Source organism: Sphaerodactylus townsendi, linkage group LG09 (genome assembly GCF_021028975.2).
Source record: "Sphaerodactylus townsendi isolate TG3544 linkage group LG09, MPM_Stown_v2.3, whole genome shotgun sequence".
Classification (NCBI taxonomy): Eukaryota; Metazoa; Chordata; class Lepidosauria; order Squamata; family Sphaerodactylidae; genus Sphaerodactylus; species Sphaerodactylus townsendi.
In genome coordinates, this window is record NC_059433.1 from 55129616 (window position 1) to 55147029 (window position 17414).

The window sequence follows — 17414 nt, forward strand, 5'->3', positions numbered from 1 at the left end:
TCTTTGGATATAAGGGTAGACCTTTTTTGCTAAATGTGAATCTTGCCAATTACTTCTTCCTTTAAATATCTTCTTGTACAGGAGAACATGAATAAGAGGAAATCTTCAAAAATATCAGAACTGAGGAATAAAGGAAGAGCTCATGTTTTGGTTTGAAGATAGGATTATTTTTTTCTGGTAGTTTGTACCAGTATTTCCTTTGGATCTCATGTTTGAAGTTGAACTTCGGGGTATAATTCTGGAAGCTTTACCTGATATTGAGACTGGACACTTTAGGATCAAATTATTCATCTGCTAAAGTATCCATACTGTATGATTCTACAGACTGAAATCACAATACTACTGCTGTGCATCTTGATTTATTTCAGCAGTTCATACATGACACATCACTGGTGTTAAATATAAATTAATAGCTCTAATAATGGGACTTTGTTGACATGAATAAATGTTATTCAGCACCTTATGAATGGCATCCTGAGCAAGAAGATTTTTAAGAACTCCTCACAATGTTTAAAAAAATTCTGCACACAAAGAGTATTGACAATTGGTAGTCCATGATTAGAGAAGGCAGAGAGCAGAGAAGCTGGAATGTGAAAATACTGTAAGCTAACTGTGAGTAATGTGTACTGATAAACTAATCAAACAAAAACACGATAATAAATTGTGCAGTTCAGATTGGTTAGATAAAAGATAGCACTTTAATTAGGTTGATTGTTGTTCTTTATGGGATTTAGGCTCTCTCTCTCTCTCTCTTTCTCTCTCTATTTTTGAAGCCCTGTGCACATCCTCTCGCTTTATCTCTGGACAACTTGCCTGGAGCAGTCCATGCAGACATACTGAGCATTCCCTGCAAAAGTGCCAAAAGTATATCCAGAAATGGAGACTGCTGGGATTGTATTGCTTATCTCTGCAACTGGTGGAAATCATTAGTGGTACCTTGTGTATTATACTATTTTTAGAACATAAAGCTGGTCAATTTTGGTTGAACTTTTTTGTTGTATAAAATTTAGCCTGATAAAGTGAGAAGTGGCTGGTACACTGAGAATGATCGTGTGATTGTTGCTGCTGCTGCTGTTGTTTTCCTCTGTAGCGTTTTAATTGAAGGGGAAAGCACAGTTTAACTTTGTTAAGTTTAATTGCAAGGCAAATTGCCTATATAATCTCTGATGATTCAAATTATAGATGATCTGTTTTTAAATATATCTCAGTGAAGTCAAGACAAATAAGAAAATCAGTTTGGTTGTAAATTGAAGTTTTTTTCCCTGGCAAGGTCTTTACTGGAGCATTGGGTGAACAAATAGGCTGTTAAGGATTGGGATACCCTAGCAAAGAATTTTTCAGTCTGTTCCCAATGAGCATTAGACAGTATATATGCAGAAAGTATTTACAGTTCATATCTAGTTAACACTGAATCAGCTAGGCAAAGTGAGCAAGGCTATAACAGAAAGACGAATCATGCAACTTTCCATGATTTGGAATTGAAATACTTTAGCAAAATGGTATACAGGAATAGAGGAAGCAATATAAGAAAGAGGTTGTGCTTAAAGTACAAAAATAATGTAACTTTTATGTCTCTAACTTATTTCTTAGATTTAAAGACTATTTACATAAAAATTATCTAATCTTTCCTTATCCTTCTAACCCACAAAATCAATTACTTAAGACTGTTATCTGACAACATTCTTATTGATTCTAGTCTGCTTAGCTGACTTTTATCACCAATTCAACTGTTCCCTTAGATGTTATTAGGTAAATTCTTTATTACAAGTTGTACTTTTTAAAGAGATCTTCTGATTTTTACTGGGCTCATCCACAACAGATTTTGGTCTTCTCTTATTTGGTCTCTGTTTTTGTCTTCATTCCTTCAGTGGTGCATGACTTGGATGTAGTCTTCCTTAGGGAGGGTGAAAACTGACAGAAAAATGGTAATGGTGCTAATGACTCCAACTTCTCTAACCCAACAAATCACTCTGGTAAACATTTTCTTCCTGTGTGATCTCAACCAGGGGAGGCTGTCTTTGGAGTCTATGTGACTTCCTCTGGCTCTCCCCTTAATCTGGGGAGGCATGTGGCCCACTCAGAACCACTGGCTGGAGCTTCAGATCCTTGAGTAAGTCTGAGAATGACCATTTTTGTCATGTCTAAACCGAAAGTCCACAACATTTTTAATCCAATTTCTTGTATTAGAAATCCAGACTTTTTCTTAGATTTAGGATTTAGTCCTGTTTATAATTTGTAAATAAATTGCAATGTAAACAAGGATGATTGTTTATTACTTTATAACGCTTGTCAAAATTGGTAATCATCATATATTCTAGCAGCGAACTGGGGCCCCATTTGTGGATACTTAAAGGCACCTGCCTCTTCTTCTGTTGGCAGCAAAGATCAGTAGCTATGCTGAGTCTAGTGGTGGCAATAGTGGGGGTTCAAACAGCCATGCAGGCCCAGCAGCAAAAACCTGGTGACAATGGACCTGGTGACAGTAGGAATCTACTGTGGACTGGCAGTGTAGGCTGGTAGCTGCTGTGGGTCTTGCAGTGGAGGCCAGGAGATACACACCAGTTGTGATGGTAGGAGAGGCAGGGAACTGCACTATGCACAAATATTGGAAGCCACTCTGGGCCCAGCAGCAGCAGAGGTATGGAAGGGCAGACTATCCACAAAGGTATTGCATGCTCCTAATTATATATTCTATTAGTTAACCCAGCAGTGGCATACTTAAAAATGGAGATCAGAGCTGTGAACAGTCAAGATGGCTTTTTTTGACAAATGTGGAAAATGCGTCAGGTTTGCAGAAAAATCTAAAAAAGGGGGGGAGGCATCTAAAGACCCTGCTGTGGCAGTTGTCCTTCTCATCACAGTCTGCAACCCACACAGATGTCCATACAGGTCCAATGATCCGCATCATACCCTTTTGGGGTGGTCAAGTGGAATCCCTCTTTCCCTTTTCAATTCACATTGTTATATGGTGGTGTCTTCTTTTTTTAGTATAAGGTAACCCTTTCCATTCCACAATGGAACTGTCCAGAGTGCGAATCCCACTGTCCATGAGGCTGGTTGACACGCACAGTCATGGCTTGGGTAAGGCAGAACTGGGGCAGGGAGGCTATCCCAGTCAGGCAGCAGAGGCAGGGTGGTGAGGCGTTCAGATTGAGGCCAGCTCACTGGGTTCTTAAAGGGTCATGTGCAAAAGAAGCGGAGCCAGTAGTGTTGGTTCGCCCTCATCCCGCTTATTTTCTTAGAAGAAAAAGGCAAACTCCAGCTCGCTTTTAGTAAAAGAGAGCTGTGGCGAATGTGGGTGAGGAAGTGGGTAAGTGGTGGTTGGGTGTGAGGGAGGGCAGAGTGAGGTGTGTGAGGATGAGCTGGATGTGTATGAGAGTATGTGTGATAGTAGTGGGTGAGGCACAGAGAGTGAAAGTTACCTGCATGTGGGGGGGGGGAACCCCACCTGACGTCTCACATGGCAAAGTGTGTAGGTGTTTCACTTCCACTCGTATTACCTAACAGTATTACCTATTTACTGTTTTCAATGCTCATCTCTGGCCATCTGCACAAACATTGTAAGGGCATACCAAGCCCTCAGGCCACAGAAATGCTGCACAAACATTCTAAGGGTGACAGTTAAACACAGCCAGCTTCATGGCCTGGTGCGCCAGGAAAAAGACGTTTTACCTGGCTCAGGTATGGACTTTCAAGCATTTGAGCCTAGTTGTCTGATTACCTGCCCAAGCTAACAGCTTAGGACGATCATGTGAAAAATTTGGGGTGATCCGTCCCAGCTGTTTCAAGCTGCAAGTAAGGGCATGACTAACAAAGTCACTGTTAGCTTTTTATGTATATAGATAGCAGAAGTCCATACATCTCTTTCATTGTAAAATTTATTGTGAACATTTAACCAACATAAATCCCCTAATTTCCTTAACCGTGTTGTTTTCCAGTATTTTGCTATACCAGTCTTGTTGCATTCAGAGTTTACAATATATATGATATAGATATGTCAGAGATAATTTGTACATTGTTAAACAATAACAAAAAAGAATTGAAAACATTAGTTCAGTCATTGCTTTACTATTGTTTCAAAAAGATAAGCTCCATCACATAACCATTCCATATTGAATGAGACTGAAATTCTAAAATAAAAACACTTTTCTCAGAGTAAGCTGCATTGAATAACATCAGACTTAATTCTGAATAGACCTACTTAGATTGCTCCCCCTTGAAATTTGCACAAACCATACTTTCCATTACTACTTTTATACATCACTTTTTGTGATGTTAAATAGCCAGCTTAAAACAACTCTCTTCTGATGTCTAAAGCAGCTGGAAATAGAAAATATTTGGAGTATAAAAACATGGACATTGTTAAAAGATTTCTGTGTGAATACATGTATTATAATTTATTATTTTTAAAGTAAAATTCTAAAATGGTACACTAAATATTAGATGGCACATTTTTCTCCAAAATTGCTGTCCCCTCCCCCAGAGGCATTCCTCCCATTGGGCAAAGTGGGCAGTTGCCCTGGGCGCAGCCCTGGGGGGGAGGGGGCAGGTTTGTTTCTGGGATTTTTTGTATTTTCAGTGTTTTTCCATTTTTGGCCTGCAGAGGACGCAGTTTTTAGGCTAGCAGCACCAAAATTTCAGGGATGTTTTGGGAGACTCTCCTGATGCTATCACCCAGGTTTGGTGAGGTTTGGTTCAGGGAGTCCAAAGTTGTGGACTCCCAAAGGGGGTGCCCCATCCCCCATTGTCTCCAATGGGAGCTAATAGGAGATGAAGCTACACCTTTGAGGGTCGATAACTTTGGATCCCCTGAACCAAACTTCACCAAACCTGGGAGGTATCATCAGGAGAATCTTTTACTGATACCACCCAGGTTTTGTAAAGTTTGGTCCAGGGGTCCAAAGCTATGGACTCCCAAAGGGGGTGCCCTATCATCCATTGTTTCCAATGGGAGCTAACAGATAAAGATGGGGTTGCTTAGACACCCTTGAGGGTCCATAACTTTGGACCCCCGAACCAAACTTCACCAAACCTGGGTGGTATCATTAGGGGAGTCTCCTAAATATACCCTGAAAGTTTGGTGCTGCTAGCTTAACAATTGCACCCCTGCCAGCAGGCACCTTCCAAATTCCCCAGATTTTCCTTTTAAATCCCCCCCGCCTTTGACATGGATTTAAAGGGAGAATCTGAGGTCCCCAGTTTAAACAACATTGCAAGTGATGCTGTTTCAGGATGAGGGGAGAATCAAGTCCCCTAAAATAGCATTACTTCCAATGTTGTTTAAACTGGGGAACCCCCAGATTCTCCCTTTAAGGTGGGATTGTGTGAGATATTCTGGGCTCCCCTAGTTTAAACATCTCATTGAAAGAATCACGATGCTGTTTGGGGGTGGATTCCAGCATCACTTGTTTAAACTAGGGAGCCCAGATTCTCCTTTGAAACATTGAAAGTGATGCTGTTTCCCCCAATTTGGGGTACTGGATACAACACCATAAAATGTTTTCATAGCAGTAATAAAACATTTTGAAAGCATTTTGAAAATGTTTTCAAAAAATTATTTCTGCTGTGTGGCATGGTTTATTGCTGTGCTCAGATTTGTGAGTTGGGGCATGTTCTATAATGTGATGGTGACTTTGAAAAAACCTGGTGTAAAAATCATTGCTTGGTCACAGTGGGGGAGGGCGCCCATGGGGGGCGCCAAACTCCAGTTTGCCTAGATACGCCACTGGGCGTAGCTACACGGGGGGGGTGCGCATTGCATTGGGCATGCTCCTGGGGGGGCATCAAACTCAGGTTTTGCCCAGGGCTTCAGTTTGCCTAGTTATGCCACTGCCCTCCCCCCAAATTAGTAAGCAAAATCATCCTAAGCAGAATTACACAATTTTAAGCCATTGAGCTAAACAGATTTAAAAGAGTATATCATTGCTTAGCATTGCAACAGTAGAATATTGAAATTACATTTTAGGTGATTTGATGATGGTAGACCTAGACCTACATTGCTCATTGTCTCATTGTATAATTTGCTGAAGGGTTAAATTGGTAAGCCTTAAATGTTTAATTATTACATTTTTCTGAATCTATGGTACAATTATGCTTGCCAATCTTCAGGAGGGGCCTGGAGATCTCCCAAAATTATAACTGATCTCCAAACTGCAAAGCTCAGTTCCACAGGAGAAAACAAAAGCTTTAGAAAGTAATCACATCTCTGTTGAACTTACTCTTTTTCCAAACTCCATTTTCCCCAGGCTCTGATCCTAAAGCTTCAGGAATTTCCCAATGGGGTTCGACTTCAGTGATTTTAAAGTGTGTAACTCTGTTTAGGATTACAGTGACAGTCTGGTTTGTTATATGTTCTGAAGCAATAGTGGACGATGTACCCATTATACTTAGTTTATTATTTTTCCTTCACTGGTTGTTCCCTCACCTACCAGTTTTACCATAAGTTATGGAGGAAAAGTGGAGTTCTCTTTGATTCTGCAGACTTGGGGGAAGGGTGGCTATGGGTGCCAACAGAAGAACAGAGTTGCAGCAGCTCCACTCATGTCATGCTATGAATCTGATAAAAGCTGACAGCCCTTAATATACTCATTTAAATGATAGTCAAATGAAGCTGATTGTGTATGAAATATACTCCATGCTTTTGAATATTAATGATACGCAGTAATACAAAATATTTAAAGTCTGCTGTTTGTTTTTGAAATGTATGTAGTATGCTTTAGGGAAAGCAGCTCTGGTTTCTAGAATTTTGCTTTTTAACACGCATACATATGTATATATATTTTTTCTAGATATTTCCACACTATATACTTGGGCATCCGTAGTCGACAAAGTGGAGACAATGACAGATGGCGTTTTTACTGGAAAATGGTCTATGAGTATGCAGATGTGAGTATGCTGCATTTGCTTGCCACATTCCTGGAAAGTGCTCCACAGCTAGTTCTACAACTTTGCATTGTTGTTCAGACACGTACTCTTCAGGCCCTTCAAGGTAAGTAAGGATTCATTTATTGTATTCTAACATTTTAAACATATTTATAAATATTTTGTCTATATAAAATCTAATACCATCCATGTTGTCCTTAGGGTTGTCAGCTCTTAGGAGGTTGTTGGAGATTTCCTGTGCAGAGCCTGGGTAGGACAGAGCAGGGCTTCTTTGTTCATAACATGTGACTGTGGTGTGAGGTGACAGATAAAGAGAAGGTGTATATGGTAGTTTCTGTCAGCATGGATTTAATATGCCTTGTATTTGATTTGTTTGGAATGCACATGCTCTGTTCAAATATAATGTCCCAATATGGAGTCTGCACTAATTTTCTGTGAGCATGTGAAACATTAATCTAGCCCCCCTGGATGATTTCTGGAGTAAACTGAGGGGCATTTTAATTTTTTCCCCTGACCTACATAGAATTCAAGTTCAGAGTGACATGTCAGCTCAGTTAATCAGCTGAAAATAATTTCAGAAATGAAGGCATAGGCCCTACTAATGGTAACATAAAGGGAAGCATTGTAGTGCAAGGATTGCTATAAAAATTAGACAAAATGTCATATTTTTTGCCTTGGTTTTGAATCTGTGATGCAGTACTATTCAGAGTTATGTTAACATAAACACACTGAAATCTGTGGGTTAAGATTCATCATAGATTTGAATTGGAAGCACCCCCAAAATAGAGCATATGGGACAGATTTATTTTATAGCTGCTGTCTGAAGCTCTTATTTGTGTGGCCAAAGAAAGTGTAAACCCTTTTTTAAACTCTGCCATTTTTAATTGTATTCTTTGATCTGGATTTTTAATCCAGTCCACAGTCCAGACCAGACCAGTTGCTTGATAATATAATTTAGTTCATAGTTCATAGATAATTTTAGTTTAATATTGGTTGCTGCTAGTTCTCCTCTCTTTTTCTCATGGTAATACTTTAAATCTGACTCTTGGCTTTTTGTCATTCTATATGAACTTGTTCATCTGCTTCTACCATTCCTTCAGGGGGTTTTCTTGTATAAAAATTGGCAACATCTGAAGAAAGAAACATGGACATCTTTTTAAAAGTTTTTTTCCACCCCTCTAATTTTTCTTCCCTTCCCACTCTGGATCAGAAAATCAGCAGCAACAGGAGAGAATAAGGCAGCTAATTAAAATCTAGAAAGTGGAAAGAAGGGGGGGCAGGACACATTCAGCTCAACACTATGAACAAACAGTAACATAACCCAACTGTCTCCCCTCTCCTTCCTCCAAGCACACCATCCCACACCTTCTCTAGTCCACTCCTGATTTATACAATGGTAGGCACACAGTGTGCAAACAAGAAAAAGATAGTCCTTTGGTTAAGGCAATGGTGGGATTCAGCAGGTTCGTACTACTTCGGCAGAACCGGTTTTTAAAACGGTGCTTGTAAACAACCAATTGTTACATTGTTTGAATCCCACTACTGGAACCAGTTGTTAAATTATTTGAATCCCAGCACTGGGTTAAAGGCGGTAGTGGTGGTGGTAGTAGTAGTAGTAGTAGTAGTAGTAGTAGTAGTAGTAGTAGTAGTAGTAGTAGTAGTAGTATGAGAAATAAATCTACCAATACATCTTAGAGAAAAGCCCCTTTCCCACAATGTTCATTTGGCACATAAACTTGAGTTCCTATGGCAGTTCCACAGGATAACACAGTGGCCAGTAAAGTTTACTGCACTTCTAGGAACGGTAGTTCTGTGGGGGATTTCAGGGACCCTTAGAAGGTTCAAGGCTAAACTGCAGTCCCTTGAAGCAAAGATAAAGTGGAATAATACCAAATAAAGGTTCCTAGTGTGGACCTATCTTAAAACAATGCAGAAAATAAGTGATTTCTCTCCACTCGTTCCAGCCACTTGTTGGATTAATTTCTGATGTTGGAAGAATGCACGTTTTCTAGTTACAGAAGATTCTTCATCAAGGAGAGTCATTTTATTTGTTCATAGTGGAGGTTCTTACAAGTTACAGTGCCATTTTATACTGGGCGGGGGCTGCTCTTACCCTGTTTCCCCTAATATAAGACATCCCCGAAAAATAAGACATAGTAGAGGTTTTGCTGAAGTGCGAAATATAAGGCATCCCCAGAAAGTAAGACATAGGAAAGTTTTTGTTTGGAAGCATGCCCGACGAACAGAACACAGGAAAAATAAGACATCCCCTGAAAATAAGACATAGCACATCTTTGGGAGCAAATATTAATATAAGACACTGTCTTATATTCGGGGAAACACGGTAGCAGTATTTAATACGGCTTCTTCTCATTCTCCTTTTCTAATGCTCCTGATCTGAGAGAAACACTTTGGAAAAGTTATTTCTTCCTGCTCCTAAATTGGCACAGCTGTGTATGCGTGTTTTGCTGTCAAATCACAACTGATTTATGGCGACTCTGCAGGGTTTTCAGAGGTGGCTTTCCATTGCCTGCCTTTTCTTCATGACTCTAATATTCCTTGGAGGTCTCCTTGGAGTTCAGTCAAGACTGAGAGTGTGTGACAGGCCCAAGATTACCTACCATGTTTCTATGGCAGACAGGGGATTTGAACCTGGGTTTCCCAGTTCCAAATCTAACCCTTAACCGCTAAACCATGCTGAATCTCTTGATATGATGAAGACATGTTTATTCAATGTGCACGTTCAAATAATTAACACAGTGAGGAGGGAAAGCCTATGGAATTTGAAAGCACATGGGTACAGCAATTAATTTTCAGTGTGTTAGCATATTTGAAAACTTCTGCAAATTTCTTGATTTCCTTCCTCTCTGTTAATCTCAAAGTGGTATTTTATCCTTTCTCTTCTCCTGCAGCTACCTCAGCTAGGCAGGACAACCAGAGTGCCCCCCCCCCCCACTGCCACCAGACTAAGAAATATATGACTCAAGAGCAAGAAAGGGGGGGCACATTTTCAGTTATTTGCCCTGGGTGCAATTTTTTATGGCTATGCCCCTGGTTAGACCATCTTTGCATGCCTTTATCCATGTTATTTTACTGTTGTCTTTGAATAATGTGTCATTTTGCCTAGTCAAATTTATTCCTGTATATTTAATTAGATTTGACATTACAACATACTCGTAATCTTTTAAATATCTTCTTCATGCTTTGTTAAAAATCTCAAGATTATATTCATCTTCTTCCTGTTGATCCTGAAAAGGAAACAATTTTTCATTTTTTTTCCTAATATATTTTGCATTGACAATATTGGGAGTTAGAAATTGTCAACACCACATCATCAGCATATAAATTTTCATATTGAACTTTTCTCCATTTCTGAAGATTCTACAGCGTATTCTGGTTACAGTGTGAATATATACAGGTTTGCGCTCTATAGTTGGGATGAGAAATTTCTTTTTGATGATCCTGGGTACTATAATTATTTAAATTAAATTGCTCTTGCTGAGAGTGTTGTAGAAATTGGAAAATTTGATCTCCAGCTCTTGTTATTATAATCTTCAAATAATCCTTGTTCAAGAAAATTGAGTAATTTTTCCTCAATGTATATATGATTTGTTTTTATTCCCAAATCTCATATTCAGGCATTTTGTTTAATAACGTGTTTTTTAACCCCATCATGGATTTTCCAAGATTGTTCCAGCAATCACAACAAATCTCCCAGCTACAGAGACCAGTTCCCCCTTAGGGTTCACACTGGGAAATTCATGGAGATTTGGCAGTGGAACCTTGGTTTGAGGAAGAAAGCAACTTCAGCAACACATAATGCCGTACAGGCCGGTCTCCAAAAACAGCCATTTTATTCAGCGAGCTAATCTTTGTTATATGGAGAGCAATTATAATTCCAGGTGATCTCCAGATCCAACCTGGAGATTGGCAACTCTAGTTCCCCTGGAGGAATACAGAATTTAGGAGACCCATGTTATCTATGTTTTTTAATGCTTGTGTAATGCCTTTAGTCACCATTATCAGAATTATAAAAGGAGCACCTATGTTTTAAGAAATGGCAATTCAGTGACTGGGCTGCCTTTCTGTGACTAAAAGTCAGTGTCCTTTCCAGAGCTGTTTAGGCATTTGTGGGATCATAGAATCTGTGAAGTGTGTGCTGTTTGAATGTCTGTGTTATAGGGAAGCTAGAGAGAAATGAATTAAACTTCTTATGTGCCAGTGAAATGAGCTTCCCCTTTAGTTACTAAACTTTAAATGGATTCTTGGCCACGAGAGTTTGGCATCCTGTGACAAGCTATCTTCTCTGATATGGTGTAACCTGGCCTCTTTGGCCTCTTTATTTCTTATAATTCTTAGTCGCGATTTGTTGATATTACTCAAGACTTGCAGGTCAGAGAAGTAGAGAAAGAAATGTGTTCTAAATAAACCTTCTTATTTTTCAGTCCCCATTTACTTTGACCATAAATACATTTGTGGTCTGCTTCAAATCGAGCATTTATTCCCTTCAGGATTGATTTAGACGTGCACATTTCTGAACTCACTGCTCCTCAGATTCAATTCTTGTCGGGGTTTCCAAAACTTGGTAAAGCAATTACCCCCACCCACCCCCACCCCCGCTCCACAGGGAAAGCGAAAGGGTTTCCCCTGGTTTTCTCTTTCTTCCTGACTTTCACTGCCGGCCCAACATTAGTTCCTCCGGCAGAGGTAGAACAAGAAAGTGGGGGGCAGACAAAAGGGCTGACTGTCACAGCTGGGGGATGCTTCACAGCAGGAGACTAACCTGCAAATGACTAACCATGGGAAAAACCCACTGCAAAGCACACTGTTGGACGAGAAGCACAAAAGCCCTTTGTCAAAATTCTTTCCTGTTGAAGGGCCAAAGTTTTACCAAGGAATTAAACAACTTGAAAATTCAGCACAGTTCTTAATACAATATTTAGGAAGTTGACAGTAACATCACAGAGCTGTGTGAATGAACTGTAATTTCTTGCAGCTGCAATGTATTGCTCTGTTACAACCAATTTTATTTTTAAATTTCGCAGTATAGCCTGTAGGGTTGCTTTTTAGCTAACTGACAACTCAGAAAAGGACATGCTATGGTGTGCTGAATGTTTCAGTGATCAATACATATCCTTTTAATTTACTTTAGAGAATTGCAGCATGACAATAAACATTTGGCATTTTGTTCTTTGCTTCTGAGAAGTTTAGGAAGCAGACATCTACATTAGAGACCCTGAACCTAGTTATTTATTCAGAAACAAATGTATGATGTAAGTGAAAAGCAGTAGGATTTCTTCATAATAGAGGAGTCAAGCGATATTTTTTATAATACCATATCTGACCTTGGCTTAATCTAGCCACATTCTTCTAAAATGCCACAATGAAGCAGAATTTAACATAAGAAAACAAATGAAAACTAAAATGAGCCGATTTGAATTACGTACAAACATATGTAGCTTTAACAGAAAAACTGATACATTTTCAAGGGAGGGAAGCAAAATGAAATATTTTATCATCCATTAAATGTCTTTGATTAGGCTCAAATTTAATTATTTCAATTTTAAACTAAATTAAACTATTTCGGACTTGGGAAATTGACTTTATTTTCACTTTTTAAAAATCATATCCCCTTATCGACTTTGCTATTAAAGCTGGTAATAAAAATGAACTTTGGGTGACGTTTTCTATAGTTTCTAAAATCACCTGTCTTCCCATTATATGACATTATCCTAATGAAGTACATGGTAAAGTATTGTCACCTTGTGTTTGTTCTGCTATTTTGGTTACACTTAAATTATTTCAGTGAAAGTTCTGAGATGCTCACATGTTTCCATGATAATCATTTTTGAGTGGGAAATACTCATTCACCCACAGTCTCCAAACTGGTTGACTTGGATTAACAAAACTAAAAGGGTCTTCAGAGAAGTTTCAACAGAGCGTAATCTCTGCCAGGACTCACAAAGGATCAACCCCATCTGTTGTTTTCAATGACAGACCCAACTTTAAAAAAGAATAGAAGAAAGGGCAGTTACAACGCATTAGCTTCCCCATTGAAGAACTACAGGGTGTTCTCAGACATCAGTCCTTAGGAAAACAGACTAAACCCCAACTTCTGTTTTTGTGGAAATTACTAATTTAACACGACAATGAGGCATTATTGAGCTTTAAGATCAGCTCAAATCCATCCACTTCCCTAACCGCTCTATTGTTATGTCCATTTGAAGCATTTCTGAAGTATGGTGTTTTCTTGCTTTCTGTTGTATTCTGATTTTGGATGCAAAGTGGCATGCCAGAGATAAATACAGAGGAAGTATGAGCACAGAATTTTACTTCATCTTATTATTGCTCTTTAATCTAACATTTAGGGGATATATCTTTAGCTACTACATTGAATATTTAGTACTTCTAAATTATTCTGTTTGAAGGGCCATGATGATTCAGGTAGGGGTGTGCACATCAAAACATTACACCTGTTTTTTGTCTGATCAACAATTCTTTGTTTTTCAGTTCTTTGCTACCAACTAAGACTTAACACAGGACCCTGTTTAATATCAAGGTGAATCTATTAATAGATCTCCCTTTTCCCCCTCTAAACTGCCATTTTGGGATCTCTTTCCACGTGTCGATAACGTTAGCCCTCCCTGTTGTTCAGATATGAGATTTCAGATACGAAGGACATATGCACTTTAAAATTCATAGGTGAAGGAGGGGATAGCTAGAGACAGCATTTTCCGCAGTGGCACTTTGCTTTTGGAATGGCCTCCCCCTTTTGTCTGGCACCTACTTTGCTTTCTTTTAGGTGTCAAACTAAGGCCATTTGTGTCCTTGTGGGCTCCTTTGCACTGAGCATACATTTCCTTAAGGTTTGATTCTTAGTTAAGTACACATTTCCCCCTTTTTGTCAGTCACCCTGCCTTTAGAGCAGAGAATCCCTGCTGTTTCCGAAAGCTAAGTGTGACTTTTGCTCTCCCTTCCCAGGAAAAGCGAAGAAGATTAGCATGCATTTAGCCTTCTTCAGATTTTTGTGCTTCTCTTTGGGCTCCCCCACCGATGCCATAACAGTTCCTCCCACTTTTTGGGCCTCCATTTAAGAAAGATCAGAAGGATTTTTGCTTTTGTCTATGCTGAAGGTCTATCACTCCAGCTATAGACCCAATGAAATGGATAAGAAATTACATCGTCTAGCAAACTAACCACTAGACCAAAGATAGCAGAAGGAAAAAAGCAGCAGACAACCTCCCCAAATGGGGGATGCACGAAAACCATGGGGAAGCAGAGGGCAGGCAAAATGGTGGCTTGGCTTGGCTAGGAACATTTCACAGGAGAATGATCCCTGTGCAAACAAAAAGCTGTGAGAAGACTACACTGCAAAGCAAAGAGGCAAGTAGTGCATGCATAAACGACCTAAAACACATATGTTACCCATGTTTTTCTCTTCTCATTTTTTTAATGTCTACTTCTGTTTTATGGATAGATTTTATTCTGTTTATAGCTAATTTTTAATGGCTTTTTAAATAATAATAATAATTTTGTAAAATGGAGTTGACTTGTTCCCTTTCTGCCACCTTACCACCACTTTCTCTTGAAACACCAAGGCCAGCAAGCCTCAGCCATCCTGACATGACAGGGGCAGTCTTGCTGCTGGCTGTCTTCCACCCACCATCCTCACCATTATTGCCGGTTTCCCAGGGCTGCCCCTGGCTTGCCCCTCCCTCTCTTGGCCCTTCTTCCCCACAGCCCCTCCCAGGGCTGCCAGCCCAATCTATATGGTCTTAGGGAGCCACGGAGTGGAGAGTTCACCCAGAGCTCCCATCACTCTTGCCATTTCCTATGCTTTCCTTCGCCACGCCAAACAGCCTCTGGACAAGCACCAGCCTCCGGCCTCGTGGTAAGTGAACTGGGTGCTCTTGGAAGGAGGAGTAAGAGATGGAATTGTCCCGAGCGGCAGCCAGCACAGGACGGCCAGTTTGCTCCTACTAAGCAGTTGGGAACTGGCTAGATTGGGGAGGGGGGCGGCTGGGAATACTCCATAAAACTCCTTCCGTTCTATAGAGGAAAGATAAAATAGAGTGATACTTCCATCATGCTGTTAATTTAAAATGATAGATGAGCAGGAGAATATATTACTCAAAATACTTACCGAGTATTGAAATAACCATGTTTAGGACACCCTTTAAATCCAAGGAATTTTGCAACAATTGGCTTCTTTCTGAATCTCAATCCTTTTACAGTTTGTGAGAGGATTATATATATATATGTAAGCACATACCATTTCTTTGAAAAGTGCTCCATCTAGATCTGTAATGGACTAATGCAGTTCTCACTGACATATTTTTGGCTGCCCTAGCTGCTGTGTTCTTAATGATATTCTTATAACTGTTGTTTGAAACATGGAGCTTTCAAGTCCATCAGTCATTCTAATAAAACTGAGCTCCTGAGAAAATAAGAACACTCACTTTGTAAAAGACAAATGGGATGTTAAGGTTTCAGGCTCCATTTAGCTGCCCATTTAACAAATTTAAATTTAGAACTCTTGATTGTGCTTAAAATATGCATCTGTCTGAATGGAATGTTATATCTCTGTGCTAATGAAGTGCACCATCTGAACCATTAAGTATTTGGAAACTATTCCAGCTTTTGTCTCTGGCAGCCTTTTCTGGTTTGCTCTTATTGTCCACATGATGATCCGTTGCACAGTAAAAGTTATTTCTGCTGTGGGGGAGGATTGCAGAGTTGATTGCTCAAGAGACTGACTTCAGACACATAAATAGGACTAGAATTAATTAGTAACTAAACTTCAGATTTGAGACCCTTACTAGATAAAAATTGAGGATTTCTCATATCTATTCCTAGCAAAGGTGCCAAAAGTTCCAAACCGTGAACACTCAATCCAGTTTTGCAGCATTACTTTGAAAAGCTGCATACAGTACACATACCTGGCATTATTTTGGATATATCATCATGACCCAAGAATTCATTTTCCATCATTCCTGATAATTTTGGATGTTGTTGTCCATATCTGTGGCAGTGTCTAGAATCTAATGGAGACCCTGTCACAACACCTTATTAATTTACCTAATTATTATTCCCCTTTCCTCTCAAACAGGAACCCAAAACATATAACTTCTCTAATTTAACCAAACAAGCAAGCAAAGTGTAAACAGACAAAATATGCAAAACGCCCACACATCAGACCACATCCTTCTGAATCCAGTGGTCCCCTCATTCAGTGGCTGCGGATTACAAACATAGACTAAGACTCAATCCTCGAGTTGCATCTGTGACCATGTGCAGGATTTTAATACCCAGCTAAAATGTTCTGTTGGCAAGATTTCTCTCAACAGTTACTATCTCTGTTCTCAACCATTTTATGTGTCTCCCCACATCTCCCCCTGCTCCCGGACTGTTACCCCTAGATTTATAAATGTGGGGAAGAAATAGAGACCAACATTGGGAATTTAATTCACAGATTATGTTGCAAAATATCTGGAAGAAATTATTTAATTTACCCCAATTATTTCCAGTGTGAGGCAGGAGAATATCTACCAATTACAATATCAAGCAGCAACAGTTAAACAGTGGTTTAAAAACAAGCAACATTTGCCATCACTTTGCATGTTGCTTTAAGTATCAGTTTCTGTCTTCTGTCCACTCCCAACTTCTTTCCAACTTTACAAGCTCTGGTTTAGGCACAAAAATGACTACTAGTTTTTTTTCCCCATTTCAAGTGTGCTGAATGAAGCTATTTTTAAAAAATGCCAATTCTGAAAAATAAATGCATGGGAACCAAATGAAATTTCAAAATCCAATGTATTACAGTTGGTTTGATCTTTTTGGCAACCAATGACCTTACTTAAGTTGCCTCATTTTTAGAGGTACTAAAAATAACTGACAGGAAAGGTATGAGGAGTTTTACAGCATTTGCTGCCCGGAAGAAAGGAAGCAATCCAAATGATTTAAAATTGATAACTGCTTACTGATGCAGAATTTTCTTGGTCATTGTAGTACTTGCAAGAATACAGTCAAGATGCAGGCTGTAACCAGTTAGTTGGAGTAGAAATCAACAGATGGCTGGAGCCACTATATGGCAGATCAAAGAAGGAGAACTCTGTGCCTCTTTCAGCAAGCATTTGTCGGAAGCAGCTAGGGAAGATGACTGGTTCACACAGCATTGTGAAATTGCATTGTAAAGAATGGGTATTGCTCTTCCTTCAAGTATAGTCATTTTAACTGCTACTGAACATTCATGAGCAGCCTGCATGCATGAAGCAGAATGAATCAGCCCATAATCTAACTGCCTCCAATAGATGTAAGTCAGTAAGGAGACAGGGATTCCTCTGCCTTGGGGTCAAGCTGTTTCTTTTGTTGTCACTGGAGGTCACTTAAAAACACATCATGGGTAGTGAGGTAGTTCGTAACCCTTTTGTCCCCTGCAGTTTTCCTCCTAAAAAGTATTACCCCTGAGCCGCTTTTTCCTCAGCTGCAGAAAATGTATAGCTATTTTCTTGCTGGAGTTGACATATAAGCAG

General features: G+C 39.5%; 1 protein-coding gene across 1 annotated transcript in view; it reads left to right on the plus strand.

The window, feature by feature from the left end:
- XKR4 (XK related 4) overlaps positions 1-17414 on the plus strand; it is a 127026-nt gene that overhangs the window by 87719 nt on the left and 21893 nt on the right. Inside the window, exon 2 of the mRNA XM_048508457.1 lies at positions 6789-6988. Within this exon, the coding sequence (XP_048364414.1) occupies positions 6789-6988 (200 nt within the window). The remainder of the gene's footprint in view (positions 1-6788; positions 6989-17414) is intronic.